The sequence below is a fragment of the Grammomys surdaster genome, unplaced genomic scaffold (genome assembly GCF_004785775.1).
Source record: "Grammomys surdaster isolate TR1022 unplaced genomic scaffold, NIH_TR_1.0 133, whole genome shotgun sequence".
In the NCBI taxonomy this organism is placed as follows: Eukaryota; Metazoa; Chordata; class Mammalia; order Rodentia; family Muridae; genus Grammomys; species Grammomys surdaster.
The window spans coordinates 12567808-12580415 of record NW_021604591.1 but is presented as its reverse complement, the minus strand read 5'-3'; the positions used below and the strand labels follow the sequence as shown (position 1 = coordinate 12580415).

At 41.7% G+C, this 12608-nt stretch overlaps 1 protein-coding gene across 1 annotated transcript; it reads right to left on the bottom strand.

The window, feature by feature from the left end:
* Positions 1 to 8695: 8695 nt before the first annotated feature.
* LOC114616972 (JNK1/MAPK8-associated membrane protein-like) lies at positions 8696 to 9775 on the bottom strand. The gene has a single exon (XM_028762497.1). It carries the CDS (start codon positions 9679 to 9681, stop codon positions 8764 to 8766), a length of 918 nt encoding a protein of 305 aa, XP_028618330.1. The 5' UTR covers positions 9682 to 9775; the 3' UTR covers positions 8696 to 8763.
* Between the last annotated feature and the right edge of the window lie 2833 nt (positions 9776 to 12608).

The following is a 12608-nucleotide window of genomic DNA, read 5'->3' as shown; positions in this document are numbered from 1 at the left end:
ATTGGTAAATTAGCTACGCATATTTCTGTGGATGATCCAACACCCATGTGTTTACTGGCAGTACAAATTGGGTTCAGTGAGTTATAACACAAAGAGAATATGGAGTTAGGTGTGTGATGTGTTGGGTGGGGCCTAAGGGAGTTGAAGGGAGGGAGTAGGGGTGGATAGGGTCAAGAGATATTGTATATACATATGACAATTTCAAATAATAATAAAAAATGGTGCATTGCATCTAAAGGTGCATGCATCACACATGCTTAAAATTTATCCTTCTCAGTAGCTAGAACTGAGATATTTAAGACTATACAATTGTAAGGAAAATAGATAAACATAATCTCATCCTTCTCCTCTACTGGGACAGGCATGGACTAGGCTAGAAAACCCAGGGGTTCTTTCAGGGTAGAATGCTTATTGACAGTCATCCTCAAACACTTGGATGGTACCAGTGGGAATGTCCTGGAGGAAAAACCTAAGTGAATTGACAGAGGGTTATTGTGGATCTGCCCCTATGACTGGCCTGAAAGACTGTCCACCTTTTGTTTCTGTGGAAAGAAGAAGTTCTATGCCCATAGTTCTTATGTGTCCTATAGTCTTTCAGGAAAAAAGCCTTAAAGACAAATACCAACCAATGTTCTCCAGGAAGATGAGCTAGCACTACATAGTCGAAAAACTCACATGTTAAAATCAGAAGCATATTCTGGCACTGCCATTCATTATATGAGCAAATAGGAGGTGAATATGAATATCCTAGTTGAATATTTTGGCTTGTATTTTCTTACCTGAAAATGAGTTGTAATAAATCACTTTGTGTTTATGTATGTGCATTAAATTGCCTGGTGCTTTTAAAGGACAAAGTTAGTGACTAAAAAGAATCCTTTTTCTTTCCTTACTAGCCATGTGTATATTAGCTCCAACTGCATTTTTATTAGCAGATGGACTCTTATAGCATGGGACCCCCTGTAGAAGTGACTGATGATGAATGCATTTTGATAGAGGAAGGTGAATTTAATTCTAGGTTCTAGAGAGGTGGGTTTCTGAGAGGACCGTGTGTGCTGTTGTGGATCAAGCCTAGGTTAGTGTGAGGAAGGATAAGAACTCCTGACTGAGTGCAGTGTGGATTGCATTTGTTTTTACATGTTATCATTGTGATTTTAATTGGGTCGTTTTCATACGGCACCTTTTTGCTGTACTCTAAAATACCACAAAATTTGCTTTAGTAAAGGATTCATGAATGGGCAAAACTGCCATTGTCTTTGGAGTGGATCTCAGTGTGCATTTGGGTAATATGAATGTCAAGAATCAGAGTGTGCTAGATAGAAAAAGAACTGACAGAATATGTACTACAACAGAGCTGCTCTACATTACCTTACATCATAGGAGCTGGGCTGTTCAATAGCCATTCCACTAGTCCTACACTGACATGCAGGAGAGGCTGAGAACCAAAGATGCTCAGCCCATGAAGCTGGATGCCTTAGATACTACAGTCTGATGTGGAAGGCCTAGATGATTCTTAGAGAGCCACTGGTCTTAATCCATGTTGGAAGACAAAATAAACTGTGCTGATGATACCAGAAGATGGCATTAGCTCCAGCAGTGACAACTGGGCAGATGGTTTGCCAACAAGAAGTAAAGCAGGCAAACAAGTTGCACTGTCTATCCTGGCCTGTCTTTATATCTGACCAGCAACTTAAGGTTCTGCCCACTTTTGAGGATAGACCTCCTCCCCACCCTTCCATTTAATCCTTCCTGGAATTCCCTTACAGCCTCACACAGAGCTATGCAACTTAGTTGATTCAAGAGCTCACAGAGTTGACAAAAATAACGATCACAATGTGACTCAAAGCATCAAGAAGAATGGTTATATGCTTTTTAATAACAAAAAGTTTTAATCTTTATTTTAGGTATTTTTTTTATCACAAGGCAGTCTCATCAAAATCGCAGCAGGTTAGATCTGGAGAGATTGCTCAGTTAAGAACACTGAATGTTCTTCCAGAGGACCCAGGTTCAATTCCCAGCACCCACATGGCAGCTCACAACTGTTTGTACATCCTCATCCAGACGTACATGCAGTCAAAACACCAGTGCACACCAATGCACACCAATACACACACAAAATAATAAAATCAACAGGTTATATTTAGGAATATATCTATATCTACAAATATATAACAACTGATGAAAAGAGAGGCTATGGATTTGAAGAAGTTCAGGAATGGATATATGGAGGATTTGGGTGGATAAAAGAGAAGGAAGAAACAGTAATTGAATAGCAGTCTCAAAAGCAAACACCTCTACCCCTTAGTCTGGAAAAGGACTCAGCCATTAAGAATGAGGTCTGTTAAGCACTCAGGAAATCAAGTGAACCTAGGGACAGCACTGAATCAATAGTCCCCTTCCCGGAGGCGTTTAACGGTGGATTTGCTCTCCCCTGGTGTGTGGCAGTGTCCCTTGGGTTGGCAATGTTCTGTGAGTTTGCATGGCTGAGATTTAGCACTGAGTTGGTTCTGAGCAGTCATTTCCCTATAAAGCGTTGTGGCTGAAGGATTGCCTTCTTCTCCCTGCTTTACTGGTGCATATCACTGCTGTGTTGAGTGCAGCCAAGCACCCAGCACTCACTTACTGTGTGCTTCAGAGTCCTGTAAATCATTTGCTTGATAGACTAGAACATGTGGACAAGATAGACAAAAAAAGCATTCTGACATATGTCAGCATGCAGAGAAATTCTGCTTAGGAGAAGAGTTTCCAGACCTTGAGTTGCATTGTTTCATTGTTTAAAATCTGGTATGGGAATGCCTAAGATTTATTTAAGAGATAAAAAAGAAATATGGATCTATATCTTTTAAAAAAACTTTTATTTACTCATTGTGTGTGTGCCTATGTGTGTGTGTATACAGTGCACATCTCGTGGTCTGAGGTCAACTTGGAGGAGACAGTTCTCTCTTCCCACCACATGGACCTGAGTATCAAACTCAGGTCATCAGTCTTTGTGACAAGTGCCTTTACTCATCAGTTAGAAGCTATGTATTTCATCGTTTCTATTCTGTAATGGTGATGCTCTCTGTAGCAGCCTTGCTGTCTCTAAATATGGATTTAAGGAATGGAGTAAGATGGCCATCAGCAAGAGATATATAGTATATTTTAAAAATTACTGACACAAGACACTATTTATGGGGCTACAGCTGAGGAAGGAAGAGAGTGAGGGTTTTTGAAAGGAATAAGTTTAACTGTCAACCCCTACCTATGTGTGTTACAAGCAGTTCTTAGTACGATATCAATCCCAGGGGTGTGTATTATAGTCATGTTGGGTAAATAAAATATTATGGCTATGAAAAGTCATGTGACTTTTATGTGGAGAAATAAAAATGACCTACTGTCTACTATAAATTGGGATGGAGCCATCATGGGAAACAAATGTTGGGTGAAGAAATAAAACACACGTAATATATGGGCACAGATTTCCACACTTAAATCTTTTGAGGAAGTTGACTTTGAGGGGAAATGGGGATTTAGTCCTGGACTTGGGGCTAACTCTAGTGATTTGTAGAATTAAAAAAAATGAATACATGTTTCAAACTCTACAGAAACAAAGTGTTTCTTTTTCCCCCCTCCCCGAATTGTTAAGTAGGGGAGCAGTCCACACTGGGCCTGCATTTAAATATATTAAAAATTCAAAGGCACCACAGACCAAACATATACTCTGGATCAAGTGGAAATTTTGTCTATTGAGAAAGTAAAATCATCAGAATAGTTCTTGTGAACTGACTGCTGTGCCCAATAGAGGACAGGGACAGACTGTGCACCCTCAGCTCTGACCTTTTTGCCAACGTGAAAAAGAACAAAGTTCTGAAGCACTTCTCTTCACAGTGTTTTCCCCTGAAGGCCCTCCCAGCCTTTGAGCTTCATCTCTTCTCACAGCCACATTTTGTACGGTAAGTATTAGCTTACTTTCCATCAGGTTTTGTTTTTTATTTTTCTAGCATTTGATTTCATTTGAGCCTCCTTGCTAGTTTTTAATTGAGAGCTTCATGGAGTACATCTGGTGGACTCTGGAGTCTAGTCATCAGTTCATACATGGCATGGTGTGTCTGTGCCTTGGGACCCTGTGTTTACTGTGTTTATTGCAAGCGTGAAGACTTTGGCATTGTCACAGAGTGAGGATGGGGGAGAATACTTACAAAGTGAGAGAAATCTGGACATTGATAATGTGCTTTTTGTTTGAAATGTTTGCATGTGTCAGAAAAGTCAGAAAGCTTAGACTGTGTCTGTATGTGCAGGTGCACGTGTGTATACAGGACATGTCAATTTTGTATGTTGTCCTCCAGAAGCCATCACCATTCCTTTGAGACAAGGTCTCTGGGTCATGGAGCCTGCTGCTTCAATTAGGCTGGCTAGCCTGTCTCTGTCTTCCCAGCACTGATTGCATTTACACTCCATCATGCCTGGCTTTCCCCCCTCATGTGTATTATGGGAATTGAATAGAAGTTTTTATGTATTGTGACATGCACTTTGCTAACTGACCTATCTCAGTAACCCATATTTACTTTGTGAAAACCATAGTATTTGATCCGGTTGGCATGATACTTCATCAAACATCGAGGTGATTTGCATTAAAAACAGTTGCTGGTCTATGAACCAACTTACACAAACTAAATAAGAAGTCATCAAGTGAGAAATTATTAGGACTGGGAGAACAAATGGTTGAGATCCTTGCATGTCTTCAAAATGACTTCTGAATTTGAGGCTTTCCTCAGTCCTCAGTTTTGCTCATGGTGACCTTTTCAGTTCTGCCCAGGCCCCCATCTCCACATACGTTGACAGACTGCTGGGACTCCCTTGGTGCATCTAATGGGGTTGGTATTCAGGTTGCATTATATTTCCTTTGTCTTTACTTCAAATGTGTGCAGCTGATTCATAAAATACTTTTAAAACATGGGGAAGCACAAGAAAGAGTGGGATAGGCCAGATGCTTTGTGGCAGCACTTAGAATTTCTGTGCTCATCCAAAGGGTTGGAGAAAAAAACAAAGGGCTCTTGGGGTAAAGGCAGTGAGCAATTTCTACAAATCCTGGGAAAAAGGTGCCTGATACCTTGTCCAATGTCATTGTTTCTGTTTGTTCTGTGTTTAGCATATGTATTAGCTACCTTTGCATTGCAGTGATGAGATACTTGTTGAGAAGCTTCGGGGAGAAAGGGTGTATTTCAGTTTGGGGTTCAAGAGGATACCAACCATCATGACCTGACAAGAAAAGGCGTGACACAGGGATGTGAGCTGGCTGGTCACCTTGTGCCTACAGGCAGGAATCAGAGAGTCATGAGCACTGTTGTTCAGCTTTGTCTTTTTATCTGCTCCAGGACCCTATCCCATACAATGGCCCCAGCCACATGTGGGTTGGTCTTCCCACCCAAGTTTACCTACTCTAGAAACACATTCACAATATGCCTAGTGGTTCATTTCAGTGGTAACACTAAAGCCCATCAGGTGGACAATCAATGTTAACTGTCAGGGCATATAAATGGCTATCCTATATTGAACACAATCAAGTGTTGTGGAGCTCCCACCAAAGACCACTGAGACAGTCTGTGAGCCAATTAAAAGTCTTTCAGCCGGCTGGTGGGCATATGGGTATCTGGGACCCAAGTGCAGTCTCAGGTCTCTTTTTTTAAGCAAGAAAACTACATACTAGCTGGAAAGTTCCCAAGGTTAACTTCTTGCAGCTACAAGTTAAGTAGATAGTTAAAAATGCCAAAATATATTAGCAAAAATAGCGAGGTCAGGCTGACCATTACAAAGAACTTGCATCCTTGAGTTGTTCTTCTTGGAACTGTTTTTCTTCAGCTTCTTTTACAGTTATGGTTACTTTACTCAGCAAGACAAGGTTCATCTGAGGTCCCTTTTATTTCTGAAGTCACCATAGTCAATCTGCAGCCCTTATCACATAATGAAGCAGTTTGCTGATGAACTTTTGCCTCTAGCAGCACCTATGAGATTCTGATGTGCTCATGAGACAGTCTTTGATAAAGATGATCCGGTTTTTTTTATTATCTTCATGTTTCACTGGAAGGAGACATCCACTTTCCCACCTAGAGGATGAAGGTGATACTGGAGTGATGCTTTTGCCTCTTGCTGTAACTTCATTTAATACTTCTCCCAGGAGGATGAATCACTTATTTTCGTAGCGAGATTGATGAAATAGTAACTTCTGTTGGACTTCATTACCCAGGCAATGAGGCACATGCATGGAAGAAGGGTAATGCTTTCCCATGGCCTGTGCTCTGACAAACTCTCCACTTCGCTGAGCAGTTCTGGGAACAGGCTTCATCTTGCACTTTGATCCCAAAGGTGTTTGTTATTTTCTGTTTAAACTTTTGCCCTCCTGCCAGGGATGGGACAGGAGGAAACTAGTCATCATGAGTGTTCATTGCCCAGGATCTACCTAACAGGTGCATAGGCCTTGCCCCTACTGGTACCCTTCCAGGACTAACCTGTGGTCACTCCTGAGCCACGAGGTCATAATCCACAGAGTAAGTAAAAGTAGACTCTTCATACCTGCTCCAGAGCTGATGAGTCAATCTCCTAGGGGTGGAAACTCAGGACTGTTTCATTTTTCTGTTGCTGTAAGAAGCTACTCTGATTACTAAACTGACAATCAGGGAACCTGTATAGGTCTGACCTAGGTCCTCTGCATATATGATTGTATAGCTTGATGTTTTTGTGGGACTCCTAAAAGTGGAAACTTGACTCTTTGGCCTACTTTTGGGAACCTTTTCCTCCTACTGGATTGGTTGATATAAGGATATGTGCCTAGCTAGTGTTATTGTAACTTATGCCATATTTGGTTGATATTCCAGGAAGACCTGCTCTTTTCTGAAGGAAAATGGAGAAGTGGATCTGGGGAAAAGGGGAGGTGGTAGGGTCTGGGAGGAGAGGAGGGAGGGGAAACTGTAGTTAAGATATATGAGAGACAACCTAGAACTGACCTTAATACACACATGTAATTAAAATGGTATAAAAGAATAAAGGAGGAGGGGGGATGAGATGGGTTCTAGGGAGGGGAAATGGGGAAAGGGGATGATATCCATATTGTAAATAAATAAAATATCCAATAAAAATTTAAAAAATATATATGAGAGATGAATAAAGAGAAAAGAGAAAGGGCAGGAAGAGGAAGAGAAGAGGAAGAAGTAAGCAGGAGGAAGAGGAGAAGAGAGGAGGGGAGAAAGCAGAAGAAGAAAAGGAGGAGGAGGAAGAGGAAGACTGACAAAGAAGCAGTTACTTGACTTAAAATTCTGGATTACAGTCCCTAATTTTGAGGATATCAAAGCAGCAAAGCCTTGAAGCAACTAGCCATATCACATACAGAGTCAAGAACAGAAAGCCGTGAATCAATGCTTACAGGCTTTCTTGTGCTCAGCCCTATCTCTCCACTTACACAGTCCAGGATCCTGGAACAGGGACAGTGGCACCCACTTTCAGGCTGCCTTTTTCCACATCAACTAATGCAATCAAGACAAGCCCTCTAGACCCACTCCCAGGCCAACCTGATCTAGACAATCCCTCACTGAGATTATCTTTCTAGGTAATTATGGGTTATGTCAAGTTGACAGACTATCCAAAGGATCCTATAGTTTGAGAACTTCCTTTAGGCCATTCGCCAGACCAAGTTTGGGAAGCTCTGGTGAGGCTTTTCTCAGTGCCTTTTCCCACAACCCGAGCTTACCTCTCCCTTGCCATTCTTCCAAGTTGCTGTTTAAGAATCCATCAGTACCATTCACTTTTAGGGGACAATTTGTTTTATACATGACTTCCCCACAAAGAGAATGCTTGTCTATGTTGATAAAGGCCTTCTCAGCACACTGTTAGAATCAGACAGCAGGAGTGAGTCACAGTGAACCGTGGTTCAGAAGGTGACAGCCTGGGCTTATTGATATTGTTTCTTCATTGCAGAGACAATAATCTGAACACATCTTCAAACAACCTATCTCTAAACAGAAAGCATGGTGTATGATGATGCTCTATTTCTGTATCATCAATGTGTTGTAAAAACAAATATAAAACCTCAGCAAAATCCCCATAATTTATTTCTATGTTTTCTGTCACATCCCATAAGTATGTTTGCCACTGTAATGCCTTAAAGACATTACAAGACAACTGAGACAGAACAAGCATAAATAATTATCCAGTGCTATGACTTCTCTGTTTTAACTGTTAAGGATTTTCATAAGAAGATATGATACTTCCATTAGTAGAAACACAGAATCACCACTATGTACCAAAGAATAGCTCAAACTTCTTAGTAGGATTCGAGTGTAGTAGATACATACATACATACATACATACATACACACACACTTTTAAGTGTAACCGTAAGATACTAGTCAAACAACATAAAATGAGCAACAGAAGGAAAACAAGCATGAAGATGTGCTGTTCCTTTGGGCCTGGAGAGATGACTCATCCGTTAAGAGTTTTTGCTACTCTTCCAGAGAGTGAGAGTTTAGTTCCCAATACTCCTATCGTTGGCTCACTTCTTGAAACTCTAGCTCCTGGGGATCTGGTGCCCCCTTCTGGCTTCCACAGACATTTTCACCCATGTATCATAACTGATGCAGATATACACATACACATTAAATAAAAAAGATAACAAATCATTAAAAAGGTATACTGTTCCCATCTGTAACAGAATGATACTAATGCATTTAAATTTTTTTCTTTACTTTTTAAAGTTAGAAACATTTTTAAGCGTCGTTTCTTCCTATTTTATATTCAGTGTCCTTTGGTTCCTTCGGAGATGATCCGTGATGGTTTGGTAAATTTGGTAGTGAAAAAGTAAAAAAGAGTGGGAATAGGCACCAAAGTTAAAAGGAGCAGATCTTGCTCAAGTTGCTGCCCTCTGGAGAGAGCGATTAAGCCATAGGCGTGAAGAAACCAGTGGCTGAAGAGGGTGAAAAGTCTGTCCTTTTTTATGAGATCATTGTAGCTCTCTATTTTGGCAAAAACCAGGTATACAGGCAGATTAGCCAAAGATGCCACCAATACAATGTATGGGAAGGCATAATATAAGAGGCCTCCTGCAACTGCTTGCAGCACGGTCAAAACCGGGAAGAAGTAGAGGGCGGTGTAAATGCTTTCCAGCTGGTTTGGCATGTATAAATGCCACTGAATCTTCTTCACCAGTAATGGTCGAAGCAGCAGCATCAATACTAAGCAGAAAGCGTAATAAACAAACACGATGGTGTATAGTGGGTACACGGCTTCCTGAGTGCAGTGCACGGTGGTGATGTAATCTGGACTTGGATTGTAGAGCATCGTGTACCAATCTGAGAGCATCAGCACCCGGCATGAGTGGATGGCAAGGGTGCCGACAGGATCACTCACAAGTAATGTGACTATAGCTGCCATGCTGCATTCTAGTAACGCAGAGACTTGCTGGAAAAACACACCTCTGGAATTACTATTCTTTGCGTCCCATTCAATGCAGACCCAATGGGAAACGAGAGGAAGCATCGCCATGAAGCCAAGGTAAAGCCAGTCATACAGTTCCGGGGGCTCCAAGCAAGGCTGACAGTATTTCTGTTCATTTGTCCTCTGTCCTCTTGGGCACGCTCCACACTCTCCATATACTTCAGTTGAGCTATTTTTAAACAATAGGGTCTTCCCACAATAGAGTCCAAAGCATGCCATCAGCCACACTAGGTTTCTAAGATCAATGGATGTTACCACAGCACGCCAACGGCTAGGCTTCAACGGTCCACGTAGCTCCGCCTCCAGGTATCCTGGACAACCATTCTGAAGCCCTGCCCCTGCGCCACCAGGCTCTCCCCCGACCCCCAATTCCTTCTCTGGGTTCAGGCTTCTGATCCTGACTTGTTGGCTTAGGCTCCCAGGCTTGATCCGTTTCCTGGTCTAGTTAGGGTTCATGGAGCATTTTCTCCTGAAGAACTAACACAGACCCTTGGAATGTATTCAGGGTGTCAGATTTTTCTGCTCTTGCTGCTGGTCTTAGCATGAGAGAGGAGATGAAATGTAAATCAGACATGGTTGAGAAACCATAGTTCCTTCTTTTGAATAGATTGGCACGCAGCAGAAGATACAGGTGACAGGCCAGTGTCTCCTGACATTCATAAATTTATCAGATCCTAAAAATTCACATTCTAACAGGATTATTTTAAAGAAGCTTAGCTTTCTTGGGTGCACAATGTCTTAATCTTTCATCTTAAGCATTCATGTTTGATAAAAAATGATTCCTCATGTAAATTCATGTATTGTAATTCAATCCTTCCTAAACTCTGTGGATAGAGAGTATGTCCAGAATGCTACTCTCCCCTTTGCTTTTGAGAAAAAGAAAAAGAAAAAAGCAACATTTATGGTGGATGAGCTCATCCAAAATCTGAACAAGTTCTTTCATATTTGAGAAGCTTTGATGTTTAGTCACTTGTCCTTCACCTAACAAGGTGCTGTTCAGTTTTGAAACACACACACAGACACACGCACACACGCACACATGCTCTCACACACATAGGGACACGTGCACAAGGGAGGAAGGGAGGAAGGAAGGGGGAGGGAGGGAAAGAGCGAGAGGGAGAGAGAGAGAGAGAGAGATAGGAGAGAGAAAGAGAGAGATAGGAGAGAGAGAGAGAGAGAGAGAGAGAGAGAGAGAAAGAGAGAGAGAGGAGAGAGAGAGAGGAGAGAGAGGAGAGAGAGGAGAGAGAAATTCAACCAAATTCCCTATTTTGCTCCCTCCCTTCCTCCTTCCAGGATAGTCCGTCCTTTACTTCTGTTGTGGTTTCTGGGACATCCTGTTCCGAATCTGTGCCTTTTAGAGTACCTGTTCTACTCTGGTTACCTGATGGTTCTGCAATCAGAGCTATGACACTGCTAGGCGTGCCCAGGATAAGTGTGAAGGCTGGCCATTGAGTTCCCTAATACTGACTAAAGGATTCCAAGGGGCTTACAGTTTGTCTTTTGCTGGTAATTGCAAGCTAAAATTAGCAATGGTGTAGTAGCTACAGTGTATTAGCTTTGTAAATATTTAGCAGGTCTTCTAGGCATTTGAAGAGAGCATGATGAGAGAATTTTGGGCTGGCTTGTTCTGCTACATGCTTACACGGGTCTAGTTGTCCCAGGATTGGTGCTAGTCAGTGCTTTGCTTAGTAGCTGGTTGCTGCCTGTCAAATGGAGCTGCTCAGTCTGGAAGCTGTGGATGCAGCATCTTCCCTGGGGTGTGTCTGTGTCTGTTGGGGACCAGTCTATGACATCAGTAGTTGCTGCTTTACTGTGAGCAAGAAATTTAGCTGCAGGAGGCAGTCAGAGCAGAAATGTCTAGTTTTGTGTTATTTCTAACCTAAACTCAAGATTCTACCCTTAGAAATTAGTGTCTTTGATACATTAGGAATCTCGGATTAAGATATAAAAGTTAAATTGACAATATAGCTCATGGCAGAGCGCTCACCTAGCATACACTCAGAGGACCTTGGGTCTGATGTCCAGCACCTTCCCACTGCTGACCAGACACACAAGTAAAGTGTATAAGCTTCTTATTATGTCAAGTTGTTATTATTTTCTCCCACAGATAAATGAAGGCTGGCTGGTGATTAGATGTTAACAACATGCTGCAGGCCACAGCAGCAACTTGAGGTTAAGAGTGAGATGGCCAGTGCTACCTCATTCTAGTAAGTCCCCCCGCCCCTGCTTTAAACTTTGAGTAGGCAAAGTGAATGTAGTTGCCTCGTGTCCATTCTAGAGAGTGAAGTCCCCAGTGGTCCAAGATCTAGGCTGGAGAGGGCTCATTCATCAGCAGTTGTCTTAGTTCTTGAGAACTCTGTGCTGGGTTCTAAGGTACTGGAAGAAGCGAGTTACTTCCATTTATTCAGAGATTTCTTTCTTTAAAAAACAAGGGTTTGGATGTTTCAGTGAATTGTCATATATGACAAGCTTTATGAATATGCTTTAAATCTTCAAGTGTTTACTATTCTTGTTTTTTCTGCTGAGCAGAGATATCTCTGAAAGTGCCTCTTAAGTCGTGTTTTTAAGTCATACTTTTTAAGTGGAGGAGTTTAGACCAAGAGCCTGACTTGCAGAATGAAGTAGCTTCTAAGAAAATCTTTATTGATTCAGCCACCCAGCCTAGGCCTCAAAGGGTCTCTTCAGGAGCTGATTCATGCCTTCCTTGTTTCCTTGTTTTTCCAGGAGTCTTTGGCATGTGAGATGACGCAAGACTGAGCTCTCCACCCATCCTCAACTCCAGAGCGCACATCTTTAGCCAAAATGCTGGTTCTGTGTGTCGCCGTTGTGTGGATTGTTTATAGTTTAATCTCTATAACCTGAAGGAGAGGCAACGAAGCATGCTACCTCCTAAATAAAATTCTCTTTCCACAGAAAACAATTATGGACATAACCTTTTTTTAAATTTTAGAATTTATTGCATGGTGTAAAGTAGGCTTAAGGGATGGAGGAAGTAACACAGTTATATATAACATTTTAAATTTGTTTAACTAATTAAAACTTTTACAATATCATACTTGGATACAAAGCACTATGATTAATTACATTTACTCCCATTACTCTATCTCACTCCTTCCCTGAGAATCTTTTTCCTGAGCTAGCCCCAC

What these genes read in the sequence shown, in the direction of transcription:
- LOC114616972 (XM_028762497.1), bottom strand. Translation starts at nt 9,681, where the DNA reads ATGGCATGCTTTGGACTCTATTGTGGGAAGACCCTATTGTTTAAAAAT.